General features: G+C 30.5%; 1 protein-coding gene and 1 non-coding gene across 3 annotated transcripts; one reads left to right on the top strand and one right to left on the bottom strand.

The window, feature by feature from the left end:
• Nucleotides 1–6,003: 6,003 nt before the first annotated feature.
• TRNAE-UUC lies at nt 6,004–6,075 on the bottom strand. Its single transcript has one exon. It is a non-coding gene; the product is annotated as a tRNA-Glu (tRNA).
• A 903-nt stretch (nt 6,076–6,978) lies between these two features.
• LOC114396525 (translation initiation factor eIF-2B subunit delta-like) lies at nt 6,979–13,112 on the top strand. 2 transcript variants are annotated; one of them, XR_003663311.1, is made up of 7 exons: nt 6,979–7,682; nt 8,936–9,085; nt 9,447–9,796; nt 11,101–11,845; nt 11,936–12,032; nt 12,105–12,178; nt 12,608–13,112. XR_003663311.1 is itself a non-coding variant. In XM_028358542.1 (7 exons), the coding sequence occupies exons 1-7, from the start codon at nt 7,232–7,234 to the stop codon at nt 12,668–12,670; spliced, it is 1,911 nt and encodes a 636-aa protein (XP_028214343.1). In that variant the 5' UTR covers nt 6,983–7,231; the 3' UTR covers nt 12,671–13,112. The 2 variants fall into 2 exon arrangements, 1 of the variants encoding a protein (XP_028214343.1); XM_028358542.1 differs by having other exon boundaries at nt 6,983–7,682; nt 12,124–12,178.
• Nucleotides 13,113–17,757: the final 4,645 nt, after the last annotated feature.

Below are 17,757 nucleotides of genomic sequence, written 5' to 3'. Positions count from 1 at the left end.
TTAAAATAATATTATTTGGCTCGACAAGATTAACAGAGCACCATTGATTCTGATGAAAGAAATGATTATTATAATTTTAATTAATTTGATATGACACATAATTAGGTGTTGTTAAATAAATAAATTAATTGTTTTTTTATGAATTGGAAAACTTGAATACATTATATGTACAAGGAAATTACTTGAGGTTATAGGCTAGAACTACGTAGAGATGTACATGTGGGTTTTTAAAAATAAAAAATAAAAATGACAATGCACTTGTCAATTTCGTTGTGAAAGTGCTTTCTTCTTTATTTTAATACCCCAGCCAGGTTTTAAGAAACAACTTGAAAGGGTTTCATCAATCTTTCACATCATACAACTTGAAAGGGTTTCAACTTGAAATCAACAAAGAGTAAAGACTCGTACAGAAAGGGAGGGTGGGGTGGGGGGGATAACAATCCTCTTGTAATTTTGGATCCTTTATCATACACATCATACTGAAAATGAATGTTTTCAACTTCATCGATTAACACTTCATACATTATAAACAAAGAAACGAACATGAATTTTTCATCAAATCCCCAAATTGATGAAAATACCCTGGTAAACCCACATCCATAAGTAGAAAATGAGGCAAAATAAACAATGCAACATGATTGAACAACCAGTATGTAGTACATGATCTAACTATAGCCTCAACGATTAAGTCTTCACAGTCTCACACAAAACAAAGTAAAAAATAAAGTTCTTGAACAGCAATATACACATTGAAACATAGATCAGCTGGTACAATTTACCAAAGAAAAACAAATTAAGCGAAAAAGAAGTTAAAATGTACGTATGTAGTAGTTTACCTACAAGAAGAACTTGTTGAACAGAAGCAGCATATATAATATTCAGCATGGAAGCAGCTGGTACAGTACGTATAAATATCCTCAAGAGAAACTCCTGGAAAGAACAGTTGAAAAGTAGAACAGTGGCAATAACCTCGAGAGAGTGAGAGTTAGATAAAGATCTAATTAAGCCTCAGCACTAGTGAGAGATAAAACAAAGAGGGTACTAACAGTAGCAGGTATATAGCAAAAGAGGTTAGGTTACTTACTAATTGCAGAAGTGTTCGATTACAGCATGTTTTGGTACTCTCTTCTGCATGCTCCTTAAATACCATTACTAACTTAGGTTCTGGCACACCCTATATCATATACCGGAAAAAAAAAGTGACTGTTGTTAAAGAGAGTAATGGATATAACTAGGTGATGATTTATGGAAATTTTTACATAAACATAAAAAAACAATTATATATACAAATACATATATTTTCCTATTATTTACACAAATATCCAATTTTATTATCTACAGTATAAATTTGAGTTAAGAAAACCTAAATTTACACTATGATATTTAAAAAAATTACAAACCAATGTTGAGAATTTGAGTCCCTCAATCCAAATTCTCAGCATGTTTCTTTTTAAAAAAAATATTTTTTTAACAAATAAAAAATAATATAAATAAAAGAAATTAATTCAAAATAATAAAATTAAAAAATATATAAAAAAAATTCATAACATATTCAAGTGTTTTAAGTTTATAATTTATTTAAGTACATACATGATAATTAAAAAATTATATCACAATTTAATCTGATTATATTTATATCAAGAATCCAACGAAACAAAAATATAAACTTAAGAAATTCCACAACATCTTTACAATCATAGTAGGAAAAAAAATTGATTTTAACCAATAAAATAAAAATTCAATTGTATTAATTTTATAAGTTATTTAGGTACCATTGTGACAATTAAAAATTGTATGATAATTTAAACAAATATAAATATTAATTTATATCAAATAATAATTTTTTTATATTACACATTTTAATAAAAATCTTTAAAAATGACATAAAATAAAAATAAAATATTTTTATTATGTGCAAATATACATTTTAAAATATTGCTTAGAATTAATTTATCCTTATTTATCTTCTCTAATTTTATTATTTTGAATTAATTTTTTTTATTTATATTATTTTTTATTTTTTAAAATATTATTTTTTCTAAAAAAAACAAGTTGAGAATTTGGATTGGGAGAATATGAATTATCAACGTTGGTTTGCAATTTTCTTTTTCAAAATAATAGTGTAAATTCAGATTTTCTCAACTCTAATTTATACTATATATGAATAGTAAAATTATATGTTTATATAAATAATAGGACAATATGTATGTTTGTATATATAATTGTTGTTTTGTATGTTTCTCTAAAAATTTAATGATTTATAATGTAGTTTTTGCAATTTATTATTATTATTATTATTATTATTATTATTTTGCTTATATTATGATATTGATACAAATATTTGTCATTGATTATTAATATTCATAAGAGAAGGTGAGTGCACATAATAAACTGACTAATTTTCTTTCAACACTTATTTTATACTCAAGATCATGATTCAAATCTTAAAAAACTTATTTAAAAAACATTGGTCATTATCACTATTTATATTAACTAGTGTGGGCCTTTTGCAATTTATTATTACTAATTCAGAAAAATATATTTATAGATATCATCATTCATAATGATGATCAGTGCATGGCATGAAGATACCCCGGTACTGAACTTGTACGTATGTCTCTCTTTCTGTCTGGGCCGTATGTAACAGCAATAAAATATAAATTAATTTGCTGCAAAGTTGTTCTGATGAACACAGCTATGGCAAAACCCATTAATATTATATTGGGGTGAAAATCATCTTCTTAGATATTACTCTGACTAAGGTTCTTCATCAGAAATTTGGAAATTGGTACGTTTACATATATGCAGCACTGTCTCATTGGTTTGTGTAAGCTAGACGTAGTTCATGACCCATCCCTATCTTCGGCTATTTTTCTGGGTCTCATGTGAATTAGGAGAATGTGAAGATCACTAGCTCAGCTAACGTACCCCACCTTATATAATTATCACTCTTTACCTAATCCAGCTTACCTACCTACACACCTTGGTTAACTTTTACCTAGTGAGTACGGAGTTATTATTGTCACTCTTTTTTTACTCGAATTATTACTTGGTAAATATGCATTCCAGAATCACCTTTACACACAAATTTCCCTTGTTTACCATGTTTATCAATGGATTTTCAATCCACATAACTTTCGTATGTGATTGCTAATATTGAGATTTCGAAATCACTTGTATACAATTGTAAGTATTTGTTTTTGGCTTGAAATGTGCTATAATTCGAATCCTTAAATTATACGAACGTGACTAGAAAATTAAAAAAAGTGCATGATATTCATAAATCCCATTTTTGGTGTAGAGGTAGAAGGACTTATATATCTCTCTTCCTTTCAATTGTAAGAATTTGATATACAAGTAACTTTGACCAAAAACAAGAACCTAGCTGCTAGCCACCGTGCATATCCTTTATTTAATTTAATATGGACACCATTTTGTACATTAATTAACAGCAATTATATACTACATAGTAGCTTATTCTTCTTTGACTGTCAGAGAGACAATTTTGACCAAACCCTTGCATACGTTTTGCCGGTTTTGGTGTGCAATACAACCCTTTCATACGTTTATTAAATTTAGAAGCATTAACCCTAGCTGTCTATATTGGCCATGATGAAAATCTCCTTTAAGATTTACTATTAGGGAAGCCAAAATTAATTTAACCAAAACGACTCGTCTTTTTAACGGTTTTGCATTGGACTCTATATATTAAGAAGAACGCAGCAAAGCCATTGGACCATTCGTTACAATCATGACTGAGATTCTAGTTTGCAGCCAATACACCAGCACAATTTTACAGAGTGAAGTATATATGAATATGAGATCTAATCTTTTTTACGACAATTAATATTAGTTTTTTTTTTTTTGGATTTTTGCTGTCAACTAGAAAAAAAAGTATAAAATATTATTTTACTAACTTAATTATTATTAAACACGCCACTAGTCAAAATTAATAAATTTTAATTTTACTAAAGAACAATGATATACCTACATAAATAAGGAAGAAGATAAGAAAAACATAGGAAGAAAAAAAAATAGAGAAAAAAGTAATGAATGTGATAGGTGATATAATAGAAAAAAGAAGAGAACTGTAGAGAAAAAAAAGAAGGTGAAAGTGTAATGAAAAAGAAAGTGAATGAATGAGATCATGAGATTTTTTTTTTCAAGAAAACATGAATTGTCATGCAATTGTTGGGATAAGAATGCAGGAATTTCTGTTTGCACTCCTTTTCTCTCCATGTACATCCCTTTTTTTTGCAATCTGAAAAATAATTTATGAAATATACAAAAATAATTTCAATTTTTTTCCTTAATATGTTAAAAAAAAGTGGATGGTGTAAAGCGGAGGAAAAAAAATAGAATCACCCTAAATATGCTGTTGGTAAGGTCCAGTAGGCCGCATACGCACTAGAGCCTCAATCCAGAGAGGGCATCCTAGTAATCCTGGCCTTTGACAAGTAATATAAGGTCAAAGTCAAATCCAACTATGAAACGGTGGACAAAAGTGAAAATGACATAATTTTTTGGCATAATATAAGTAAAAAAAATGCAACAAATTAAACCAACTAACAACTTCATTAAAAAGTACTACTATAATATAATTATTAATCAGTCTAAAAATATAATTATTAAAAAAATTAAATAAATAAATATCTCTTAACTTATAAAATAATGTATAGCATATATATATATATATATATATATATATATATATATATATATATATATATATTTATGAGCTAAAAATATTATTTTGGTGAAGTTTAAGCTTTTAATTTGTGTTGATGGATTAGTCTTGTGTTTTCTTCTATGGAAGATCATTACACAAAAATTTGCTTGAGAAATAAAATGGTCTTCATCTACACAGTATGATAATGGACTTTAGTCAACTAATTAAAGACCTTCAAATAATACATTTTTGTGTAGTCTTCCATGGTAAAAAATACAAGATTAGATAATGGTCCTATCACATATTAATGATTAGAACATATTCAAATCTTATCTAATTTTTTTGAAGTTTATTATCTAAACTTCATTATTTTGAAGGGACCTATCGGTTTGATCGAGAATTAGTCACATGTCATATTTAACATTTCTTAAAAATAAATGTGTCGTTTATATTTGTTAAAAATTATTGAGCCGAGCAAAAATTGATAAAAAAAACTCAATGAATTAACGGGTTTAACCATTTTCATTTAAAAAAAATTAAAAAGAAATTCAAAACAACACTTTTTAGTTTTTTTAAAGAAATATTATAAATTATGACATTTAAAGTGAAGTTTACTTTTTATTATTATCAATTTTTGCATATTATGTTATGTTTGTCTCAATATAACATTTCCAATCAAACCATTCTGGATTTAATTCCAATCACTTTGAGCTTTAAATAAGTGTTTTCACCTATTCAATCATCCGGTCCTCGGAATATTACTAAAACTCGAAAGCCCATTCTTTTTCCTAACAAATGCACCACTATAGAACCTTTCCAAGGTACGCACCACTGTGCAAAATCCTCTTGAGATAAGGTATGACACAACAGGAATCATGTGCCTTTTGTTTGGAAGATACATAATCTTCAACCTCTTTATACCAATAATTTTTTGGTAGTTCTTTCACACCCTTAAATAATTTTTCTTCAAAAAGAAAGAGCATTCTTTTAAAATTTTACATTTTCTCTATCATAAACAATGCCATAGGTCAATAACACTTTATTCACTGGTTGAACCAAAGTAATTACCTGCTACAGGAATTGTAATTTCGACCTGTAAAATGTGAAAGTAAGAAAATAATTTCTTCTCTTATATAATTTGACATTACTGCATGGCTCCGAATTCATATTATTACAATCCATTATTTTCCCAATGACACTTCGTTTATTTGAATAAGCCAGTACGTGATGTGAAGGTGTAATTCTGCTATGAATTTATTCAAATGTCCTCTTTTGGGATCTCAAAAGACAAAAACTATTACAATGGATTGAAAATACAAAATTAAAAAATAGAATTCCGATGCCGGGAATCGAACCCGGGTCTCCTGGGTGAAAGCCAGATATCCTAACCGCTGGACGACATCGGATTTGTTAATATTACTTACATGACTTACGTTTGTATAGTATAAATTAGTATTTAACTTATCTCTTCTATTTTTTATATTTTTATAGCAAAATAAATCCTTCAATGACCGAATTAAAACCAACTAAAACTTTTAAAACATGTTCTATCTATCTTTTAAATTATTTTTATAGGATAAAAAATGTTACTTTGATCAATTAAATATCACTGATACAAAATATCACATTAATTATGTTTTTTTTGTCTAAAACCAACAAAAATTACGCCTGATGTGTATAAATATATATTTTATCAGTTAAATTTTCATATAAAGTATTAATTTAATCAATTAATTTTTTTTCTAATCCACATATATCTTCTACAGAGAACAATATGTATTTTTTTTTTTGTGTTAACCAAAAGTATCCAGAGTGTTTTATTTGACATTCAACTCATTATTTTCTTTTTACAAGATCAATTTATTTTAGTATAAAATGATATCTCTAATTATGATTCTAGCCATTATAATTTATTTTCAATTATAGATTTAATTATTATCTTTTTGCAATTGAGAAATGTAAGAAACTTTTATTTGACTTTTAACTAATTTTTCTTTCCTAAAATTGATAAATTTTGGAATGAAATGGTATCTTTCACAGGCAATTTAATTATTTATTTCTAAATAAACTTCTTCTAATACCAACAACTCAACTCATCTAACATGTTTATAAGATTACTTTACTTTAATTAGAGATTTGGAATTCTGAGTGTGCAGATAAACTTCCCCTAATAACAGAAAACAAATTTGAGTGTTACAGTGTCTGTTACCTCCATTTGGCATTTGCTTTTTTCGAAAAGAAAAATAAAGATAACAAACTAACCCATATTAGACTGGATGAGTGAGACTCCAGAGTCCAGCGTGATACCCAAGTTGGAAAAACGACAAACAATTTCCTATTTTTTCTTCTTTTATTTTTTTTTCTTATAGTTTCTTGCCTGCTTCAACTTTCCTTTCCAACATCAAATCTCGCTCAAAAAAAATTTCCGAGAAAACAAAAGAAAAGAAACCCTTCCTTCCGTTGTTTTTTTTTTTTTTTTCTTTTTTCTTTTTTCTTGCCACCCCAACATGATACCCTCCGAACATTATTAGACCCAAACAAGACCTAACCACTTTTTCGGTCATGGATGCGCGTCGTGCTCCACGCGCCGTCATTGACCCTAAGGTCCGTAGGGTCGGGTTCTTCGCTCCACCCGAACCCGACCCGATCTCATTCGAAGTCTCTCCCTCCGCCAACTCCCTCTCGCCGGTAATGATCCCTCCGCCGCGGCATTCGTCGGAGAATCTCGGCCTCCACACTCGTCCCGCCGCGACTTCCCCTTCCGCCCAAGAATCCTTTGCAGCCGGGAGCTATTCCAGCTCGTCGGACTTCTTCCCCGCTCCGATGTCGCCGGCTACGTCGCCTTACTCGAGCAGGATCGTCGGCGGCGATGGAGACTTCTTCGCCGGCGGGAAGGCGGCGTCTTCGTTTCCTCGCGGCGGGTTTGACTTGACGGCGACGATGGCGAGTAGCGTTCCAGCGAGCGAATTAACCACGGTTTCGGTGGTGAATGCTGCTTCCCTTTCGATTGGCGGTGAGGTTTTGCTTCTTTTGCATGGTTCCGTTATTTGAATTGGTGGATATGCTTTGAATTGGAAGTTTGGAACTTCATTTGTGAAAGTAAAAATGAAATTGCAACTTAAGAGCGTTGGTGGATTGATTGAGGTTTATGTCAGCTTCTTTAATTCTAGATTTAACTTTTGATAGGTTCTTCAGTGCAACTCAGCTCTACAGTGCTTATCAGTAGCAAGAAAATTTTACAGTATAGTGTAGCTTACGCCTCATCGGATAGGCCTTTAAGTCCAATTTTGTTTAGAGTTATCATTTGATATTTTCAGTTCGTGCTTGACTTCAATGATGCATCACAAAAATGTTGTTTGATTCAATAATGTTACAATTTTGTTTAATATGACCACATTTTTTATTGCTAGTTTATTTGGCGAAAACAATTCTTGACTAGGCTTTACTTAGTTCTCGGCCAAACTCCGGATTAGTGACCGTCCCTTTCCCCGATGAACCAAAGGATTAAAAGACAAAAAAAAGTCTTCTAGATAAAAAGAAAAAAAAAAGAGCAACAAACAAGGTTTTAATACAAGTATAATTCAATATCAATGAATAACATAACTTAGATAAGTAAAAATACGCAAAGGGAAATAACAATAATTGGGTATGTGGTAGATGCCTATTTGTTGCTATCTAAATCTAAAATGGTTCACAAACAAAACTAATTAAAGCTTTTGTAGTGAAATTGGATCTAAGTCATGTCCAAGTGAAACCCAAAATAAAAGGGTAAAGTATAATGTGACATTCATGTAAGCAAACTATAGCTATAGTAGTACCTGATGTTTTGTATGTCCTGTCCCTGTGGCTACTTTCCAGGAGTGGCCAACACTTAGTGACTCAAATTATGTTTAAGAAAATATTCTCAAAGTCCACCTATTTCTGTGCCATGCTATTATTAGTTTTCTGGTTTTTGATACTCTATGCTCACTAGAAAAGATACAGTTGTTTATAAAAAAAGTTGCTTGTGTTTTTCTTTCATCTGCTATATTGTCCAGTCGGAACATATGAGGAATAATTGACATATCATTCTGACTTACTTGCTGTCAATGTATTATTGTATTATTTGTGGATGTCATCATAAGATGCTCCCTCTGGTTGTGGTCATCTTTTATTTTCTTCCTTGTATGATTTTTTTGAAGGAATCTTGGACAATCAAAACTTATGATTAGGCATGGTTTGGTTTGGTATTTAAGTATTTTCTCTACCATTTTCTCCCCCCATTAGAAAGAAAGAAAGCTGACAAAGGAGGAGGATCAGCAGTGGAAGTGAAAGACCAAGTTCTGAATACTAAACAGCAGAAGAAAGAGAAGACTTCAAAGGCTGAAAGACGAGCTCTTCAAGAAGCTCAACGAGCTGCTAAGGCTGCTGCAAAAGGTGTGTATTAGCATTTAACATATACTTGTTTGAATGGGATTAGTGCAATGTTGATCTTGATTATTTAAGGCATAAAAAACTCTTCAGCTAGAACTCTTGAAAATTTTAAGTTTCTTTGCAAACTCAAAAAGTTAATTGAAACTTGTACTTATTATTTTGCATTTCCCATTGAAATGTTACCCTTCTATTATGTTGGTCCTTGAACCTAGTTTCTTCTTCAGACCCATTGTATAAGAACTAAAACGTTTTTTAGCAAGCCTGAATTGGGAATTTATGATGATATTTCGCTACTCTTCTTTTCTAATCTATTCACTGTGACTGACACCGCTAATTAGTTTGTGCTTTTATAATGTGTTGTTAGCTGAAGGAAACAAGGCATCTGGAACTCTGGCTTCAGTAAATGTAAAACCAGCTAAAGCTGCAAAGCCCCCACAGAAAGTTGATAATGCTTCGGTTGCAGCCTCTGAGAAGAAAGGGGGTGATCGTCCACCAGAAAAAGATAGAAAGAAAGATGTTCCTCAACCACGTCTGCAATATGATGATAAGAGCAGAGTGGAGAAAGCCAAACGGCGTGCTGTGGTAAAACAAACTGAAGCTAAGAACAGAGTTGAACTGTTCAGACATTTGCCCCAGTATGAACATGGGAGTCAACTCCCAGATCTTGAGGCAAAGTTTTTCCAGCTGGGTCCTGTGCATCCTGCTGTTTATAAGGTGGCTATGTTATTCCACTGTTTAATCTTGTTACAATTCATCTTTCTTGTGTGCTCAGGTTGGGATCTATCATTTCATAATATATGTGATGTTCTTATGGCATTCTCATAGCTCAACAATTAGATAATACCACATGATAAATGGTGTTCCTTGCCCTATATGAAGTTGAAACTTGAAAACAGAAGGACTCAGCACCAAATTAATTTAATTAAACAGTGTTTAATACAGACTAGAGTGAAAAGGTGCCAAAAAATTCAGCATATGAGAGGTCATTTATTGTATTCAGTTGCAACACTTTCCATATTTAAATTATTAAATGGAAATGGGTGCTTTATGCCTAGCCTTGTGTACTATATTAAATTATAATAGTTTCATTTAGTACAATTTCAGCACTTAAGTCTCTTCTAACGTTTCAATTTCTTGCTTCAGTTTTCAACCTTTCATCAATAAAAATTCATTGCTGAAATTTTAATGCATCACATCCACTGCTAGGGTAAATTCTACACTATCTCCAAGCATTTAGTTATTTCACTTGCGGTTAAAGTTTCAAACAGTCATTTACATAGTATCACATGGTTCGCAGGAGTCTAAACATTTTAAAGTTGACAGTTGATAAAAATAAATAAATCCTACTTTAATCTGTGTGGTTTACAATGATGGCGGCACAATCTCTACCACATTGGTTATATTTTGGACTGTTTCCAACACTACATTACTGCCTTCATTTCTTTGGTGTTGATTTTGACAAGAGGGAGTCAAGTGGAAGGGAGGAAGGGGAAGTTAAATACAAACCCAGTACTACTTGATTTAGTGTAATTGTATGTTTGAAGCAAAACTAAAGGTTAAAGCAATTATCTATTCCATGTTTCATATTACAACAAATGGTGAAAATATGTTCTCTTCTGGTTGCAATGCTTGTTTACTAGGATGGCTAGACAAGATGAAGAATATGAAATAACATGAGTTACAGTCCTTAAATTTGTTCCACTCCTTACAAGGCTCAAAATGATTTCATGCCTCTTTTATTATTATTGCACTGCTTTGTCTTGCCCATTATTCTACTTGAAAGTTAAGAAGTTCATCTTAAATGACATCTAAATTGAAAACAAATTGTATCTAGGAACCTATTGTATGCATGGAGATACTATGAGCTGAATCATGAATTTATCACTAAAATTTATTTATGGTGTTGCATTGGATACTGGATAGGTTAGTCAATAAGACCTGGTTCAATTTGTTTTTGAAAATTTGGCCCTTTTATATGTATTTTCCTTAACCATTGTAATCTTTATGTTGATTATCAGGTTGGTTTGCAGTATCTGTCTGGAGATATATCTGGTGGCAATGCTCGTTGTATTGCTATGCTTCAAGCATTTCAAGAGGCCATTGAAGACTACAGGGTTCCATCCGAGAAGACTCTTGTGAGAGACTTAACAGCAAAAATAAGTAGTTATGTTTCTTTTCTCATCGAGTGTCGACCACTTTCTATCAGCATGGGCAATGCAATTAGATTTCTCAAAAGTCGAATTGCCAAGCTACCTTTGACGCTGTCTGAGTCAGAATCAAAAACCTCTCTTCAATCAGATATTGAGCGTTTTATATATGAGAAAATTATACTTGCCAACAAGGTGATAGTCAAGCATGCTGTTACAAAAATAAGAGATGGTGATGTTCTTCTTACTTATGGGTCTTCATCGGCGGTTGAAATGATACTGTTACATGCACACGGGTTAGGGAAACAGTTTCGAGTTGTAGTGGTAGACTCTCGTCCAAAACTTAGAGGGAAACTTTTGCTTCGTAGGCTAGTGGAGAAAGGTCTTAGCTGTACATACATTCATATAAATGCTGTTTCCTACATAATGAATGAAGTTACTCGAGTCTTTCTGGGTGCTTCATCAGTGTTGTCTAATGGAACAGTTTATTCAGGAGTTGGTACTGCTTGTGTTGCAATGGTTGCCCATGCATTCCATGTCCCTGTTTTAGTATGTTGTGAGGCTTATAAATTTCATGAAAGGGTACAGCATGATTCCATATGCTCAAATGAACTTGGTATGTAAACAATGACAGCTGACGAGTATTGTACCGAGCTCTTGCCTTATGTCTGGAAAAAAGGTTGATGCTTCTCTGATTTTCTTACAGGTGATCCAGATGTCATTTCTACGGTTCAGAGTAGAGAGGATGTCAACCACTTGGAAGCTTGGGCCAATACTGAAAATCTGCAACTTCTAAACCTGATGTGAGGCATTTTTATTTACATAACACAACGCCAATTTGCCAAAATTGTCATTTCCTTACTCTGACCCTGCAGTTCTCTATATTGATGCCAGCTATGATGCTACACCTTCAGATTACGTTTCCATGATAATCACAGATTATGGCATGGTAAGTGCTGGAATTTAAAGATTTATTTAGTTGCTGGTAGTAGATACCTAAAGTGTGCTTTATACCGGGCACCCCTATGTTAGATTGTTAGTATGGATTCTGTCTCACTATTTTTGGTAGAATGACATAATCTGGACTAAGATAACAACAGTTTAGACTCTAAGAAAACCAAAAGGGTAAAATAAAATAAAAATAATCCTAAATATTAAAACAAGAAATAATAGATGAAAGAGGTACATAAAAATAGTGGACGACAAGAATCTAAACTAGGTTAATCCTCATAACAATAAAGCCCTCTATCTGTGGTAAAATAATGTATTGTTTGTAGTCTTAAAGGAGCATTTTTCTTTATACTTTTAACATTTAGTCACAATTGTTACTATTATACTATTACTAAATATAAAAGATTTAACAATTTAATCTTGGCAGGTCCCACCCACAAGTGTACCGGTAATTGTAAGGGAATATAGCAGAGAACAGGTGTGGATATGAATGCTTCAAATGTGGATCATCTCAATTTTGTGTGCATGCAGCGAATCCCTATTTTAGCAATAATTTTTTTCAAAGTTTGGGATGATGCATCTTTCTGTATCATTTTCTTGTCCTGGAATAATGTAACGGCCCTCTTGTTCTTTTCGAAATTTTGATCGCTTGTCTGGATTCACCTGTCGCAGTGAAGAGTGTGGATTGTCGCCTCTCCAGACAGATTTTGGCCATGCATTCTCTGTAACAGTTTTTTTTTTCTTTTTCTTTTTTGTTCTAGTGGTCTTCAAATTTTGGATAGTTGTTCGGTCAGTTTTGGTGGTTATTATTCTATACCCAGTTTTTTATATCTTTGATTATAAAAACCATCACCATCACCACGAGTTACTGGTGAAATTGTCACTGAATAATTTTGTTTCATGTGAATGCTTTAAGTGGGATACGTAGAAAAGGATTGCATGAAAACGTTAGCCAAAGCTGTGACTTCAACTAAATCTGAAATTTGTATTAAACTCATTGCCATGGTATATGGTTAGGATGGATGTTGTTTATTGCAATTCCATATTAGCTTGCGGGGATGCAAGCATACGTGGTATAATCACATCATCGTAATTTCTAGCTATACCTACAGCCATAAATATGCCTGAAATTATTAGCTATACCTACGGCCACAAAGTGCTTAAATTATCCTGTGGGAAAGTTACGTCGAAAATGAAATGATTGTTATCGACTCATCAGAAAAGACTGCGAGGCCACCTCTTAAATTCATTACCCATGTGAGAACGAGATGCGCAACTCCATGTCCAATCACTCACTGTCACAATGGTTGGAGTCGCTATTTTTCTCCATCTAGGACTAGGAGTCTCTGTAATAAAATGGTTAAAGTTATGACAACTGTACTGGGTTTAATTGGTAAGTGTCCAGTTTTGTACAAGTTGTTGATGGTTGATGTAGCATCAGGTTGGATACTCGTGGCACTGCCTTGATTTTGGAACGCACTGGTCTGTTTTTTTTTTATTAAATAATAATATCAAAACAAGTGTTAGAACTTAGAACAAAGAGTGCCCTTAATTCATGAGTGCTCTAGAAGTATAAGTTAAAGAGTATAACGCATGTCAATAATAAATTATTGATTTTTTTAATTATTTAGAGAAATATTAAATATTTTTAAGTTCTTAAGATATTAGCAAAATGTAAATTTAAGTACATTATTATTTTATAGATTTTCAAATTTATTTCGCATATGTTTTTTTATTAATTAAATTAGCATGCAATTTTTTCCCAAACAACATTTTGTTGGGATTTATTTATCTTGATGAGACACTTGTTAGTTATCTCCTTTAAAAGTTTCTATTTGTTGGCAAACTAATAAAGGCTGCTCAAATTATTTTGATGTAGGTTTAGGAGTGGAGAAAGGGAAGGGAATGAAAGGGAGGAGAATATTTTTTTTCTTTGCTTGATTAAACAATGAAGATGATAACTTCAATTTCTTATATGGGAACTGAACCACTTGTTGGTTTGAAACACAAATGTCAACCACCAAGTCTTCATTTTGAAGCTAGTAGAGGAGGAAAAAAATTCTTTTAAGATTATGAAACTAGATCCAAATGTTTATATGTAGCTACTTATATACTATAAGCACTAGATGTATTTCTGATAATATAATTATTATTTAGATAAAAAAAATTCCCCTGTAATTTTGACAATTCCAAGAAAGAATTTTTATTTGAAATTAAAGGGAAAGAAAATAAATGATTTTCTCCCTTGTGTTTTTTTCCTTGTCCTTAATAATAAAAAAATCACTTAAATAATGAATAATTAATAAGAGTAATTTTCCCCGGGTTTTTTCCCCATTGGTTTCCCTCATTTTCCGCATCCAAAATAATACATAATACATACAATACATTTGAATTACTAGAAGGGAAAAGTTAAATAAAAGGTGCGAGTTTATCTTTCTTGTACTTCATCTATAAGTAAGCATCTATTCCTTTCACTTTTATTGGTTTAGTCTATTTTCAAAGTTTTAGAAGCGGTGACATTAAAAGAAAAACAAAAGTTTTAGAAATGGTGTTCATCGTAAATATCTAGAAACAATTGTCTTATAATTTTATACTTTTGGTATCTTATTAGTTAAATATTTGTTTGAATACTTTATTTAAAAATCACAATTATTTTTATAACTTTAACCAAATACCTTTAACTTTTAATTTAAGTACATAATATGATAAAAAAATAAAATGAAATTTCCCTTTATTTAAACATATTTTACACTATCATTATAAAAAAAATTTACTTAACAACAATTCTCCATTTAAAAGTTAGTTCAATAGTTTTGTTTGTACATCATACATTTTTAAAAAAAAAATACTTAACGTGGGAAAGTCATTTAATATGTTAATGTATTTTTTTTTCATATTATTTGTCTATTAGATAATATATATTTCTTAATAAAATTATTAACTGCGCAAGTTATTATAATAAAACGATATTCATTAACAAAAGTGAGAATCTTATGAAAAGAATTAAAGTATAATTATAAATTCATTTCATTATTTAGAGAAGATACCAGAAAATCAAAGTATTATTAAAAAAATTAATGTTTTCTTAAATGAAAGATATTTTAAGGAGTAATAGTATATCCTTTTATAGCTGTACCAAAAAAGAAATCCTTTTATAAATCCTCCTACCAATTTTCCTATTGTCTCATAAAGAAAACAGTAGAAAATAAAAAGTACAAATAGTAATATTTAATGTCCTAAAAATACAAAACACATTCAATATTTACTGCATAAGAAAGTAAGAGATTGATAGGAACATGTAGTAAGAGAATTTAAAATTATTACTGTTATCTTTAAGAAGACATAATATGAAATGAAATGAGTAATAAATGCATTAATTGTCGAACATATGTCAACTGAACAATAAAAAAAAGACCAGCTAACATTTACTGTCACCGAAATTAATTCTATACGTAAATACAGTTGAAGTATATTTGTGCATTTCCGATTAGGTAAAATTAATACTCCTACATGAACAGTCAATTTCATAATTCCAGGTATACTTATAATCATAATTGAATTAATCCATCCATATGTTTTAATTTGTTTTGAAATATTTGTCATTTTTATTGAGAGTTTAATTTAATTGGTTGAATAAAAATGTATAAATTATTATAAAACTTTTAGTACTTGTTTTCGAATTATATGATAAAAATTTACCATTTTTATAAAAAAAAGTTGTCAGTACAATATTCTTACCTTCTTAATTTTATAATTTTCAACAATTTTTAATAAATACTCATTTTGCCACAAAACTATTAAATTTTTAGCTTTTCTTTTCCTTCTAAAACTATATTTTAGGGAGTATTTTAGATAGTGTGTTAAAAACAGCATTTTGGGTATTATTTGGCAAGCACTTTATTTCAATTTTTTTAATATTATATCCATTTATTGATATTTCTTTAAATGTATTGGCAATAACTATATTTTAACTCTTTCAACGAATATATTTTTGTAAAAAAACATTTTATAACTACAACTTATGCATTTATATATATATATATATATATATATATATATATATATATAATAGTATTATTATTAGTTAATCCTTGACATAAAGATAATCAGAAGGTAGTTCTTTTACAACGTTGTTATAACAGAAAGCCACGAATGCATTTATTTCAGAATAATGATACTTCAAATGACGTGAAATGATTACATAGAAGAAAGGGATAGCATAAGAAAAATAAAGTACACAGTGTAATGAGTGATAATATACCATAATATAAAAGAAAGAGAGAAATGATAAAAAAAAAGGAAGAGTGTAATAAAATATATAAAAAGAAAGAGATAAAAGATAAAAGAAAAACAAAACCACAGTTTTATGATTTTAAATCTGAATCGAACGAGTTAGTATAGATAACATAAATATAAGTATATGTATTAACTGGAACATAAGTTTAATAATTAATTATGATAATTTAATGATAAGTTTATTTAATAAGAAATTTTAGGTCTTTCTTTAATTTTTGAGTGTAGCATATTTTTATTTTGTATTTTTATTAAATTTTATATTTTTTTAAGCTATAATTAATTTTGATTCAATTGATTTAAGTGAATCGATATGTTAGTTTAACTATAAAATCAATCGTGTCAACATATCACACTAGATTAATTACATAATTACATGATCAATCTGATGAACAACTTCATTTTGTTAGAATCTGAATTTTAAAACTATGACCAAAATTATTATTCATTTATTTTTGCATAAAAATCTGGAGTGAATGGGTAAGCTTCTTGGTAGCACAAGCTTTACATTGTCATTTTTATGTGAACTATTCCATACTCTATGCTACAACCGCTCCCAAAAGACAAACGGTGCCTTCCTAGTAAGTGTCAACATGACATATCCTTGATGTTGCTCACCTTCCTTAGATTTTGTAGCCTTTTTTACTTTTCTATTTTCTCTTCCAATATCAACCCCAAAGTGGCAACACTAACCAGTGCCAAAAAAAGAGTGAGATTAATAGTAGTAGTGTAGTACCACATTAATCCAAAATCAAATCTTTTTGTAATTTGGTCAAAGACACATTACTATCATTAAGTGGTTTAAGAGTATACTAATTAAATAGTTAAGTCGAGTACATCATTATCCATTAAAGAGTGTACTTACCCATTCTCTTTCATGTGTAGTTTTCCTCGTGCATTGGCCAAAGTTCCTTATTTATTGATGGCTTCCGTTTCCCAAAGTCCCCCCCTTCTTTTTGTTGCATATGTTTTACAAACCACCAAACGACATAGTAACATAAAAGAGACATCGTTTTTTGTTCATAAAGTTTTTTTAAGATAGTCGAAGTAGAAAAGTAAACAGTTGTTGTAATGTTGTTCACTCTAGCACAATGATTAAGTGTGTTGCAAGCCAAATGGAACAAAAACCATGCTTATCTCAAAACCCCAATTGGCCAACTCTCTTTTCCTACTTAACAGCTCTTGCACACCGCGGCATTCCCAAGCGCATCTTCTCTTAAACTCAAATAACCTTTCATTTTACCAAAACACCCCCACACCCAATTCTCTTCCCTATATTCTATA

The sequence above is a fragment of the Glycine soja genome, chromosome 18 (assembly GCF_004193775.1).
Source record: "Glycine soja cultivar W05 chromosome 18, ASM419377v2, whole genome shotgun sequence".
Taxonomy (NCBI): domain Eukaryota; kingdom Viridiplantae; phylum Streptophyta; class Magnoliopsida; order Fabales; family Fabaceae; genus Glycine; species Glycine soja.
This window is presented reverse-complemented; position numbering and strand designations above follow the sequence as displayed.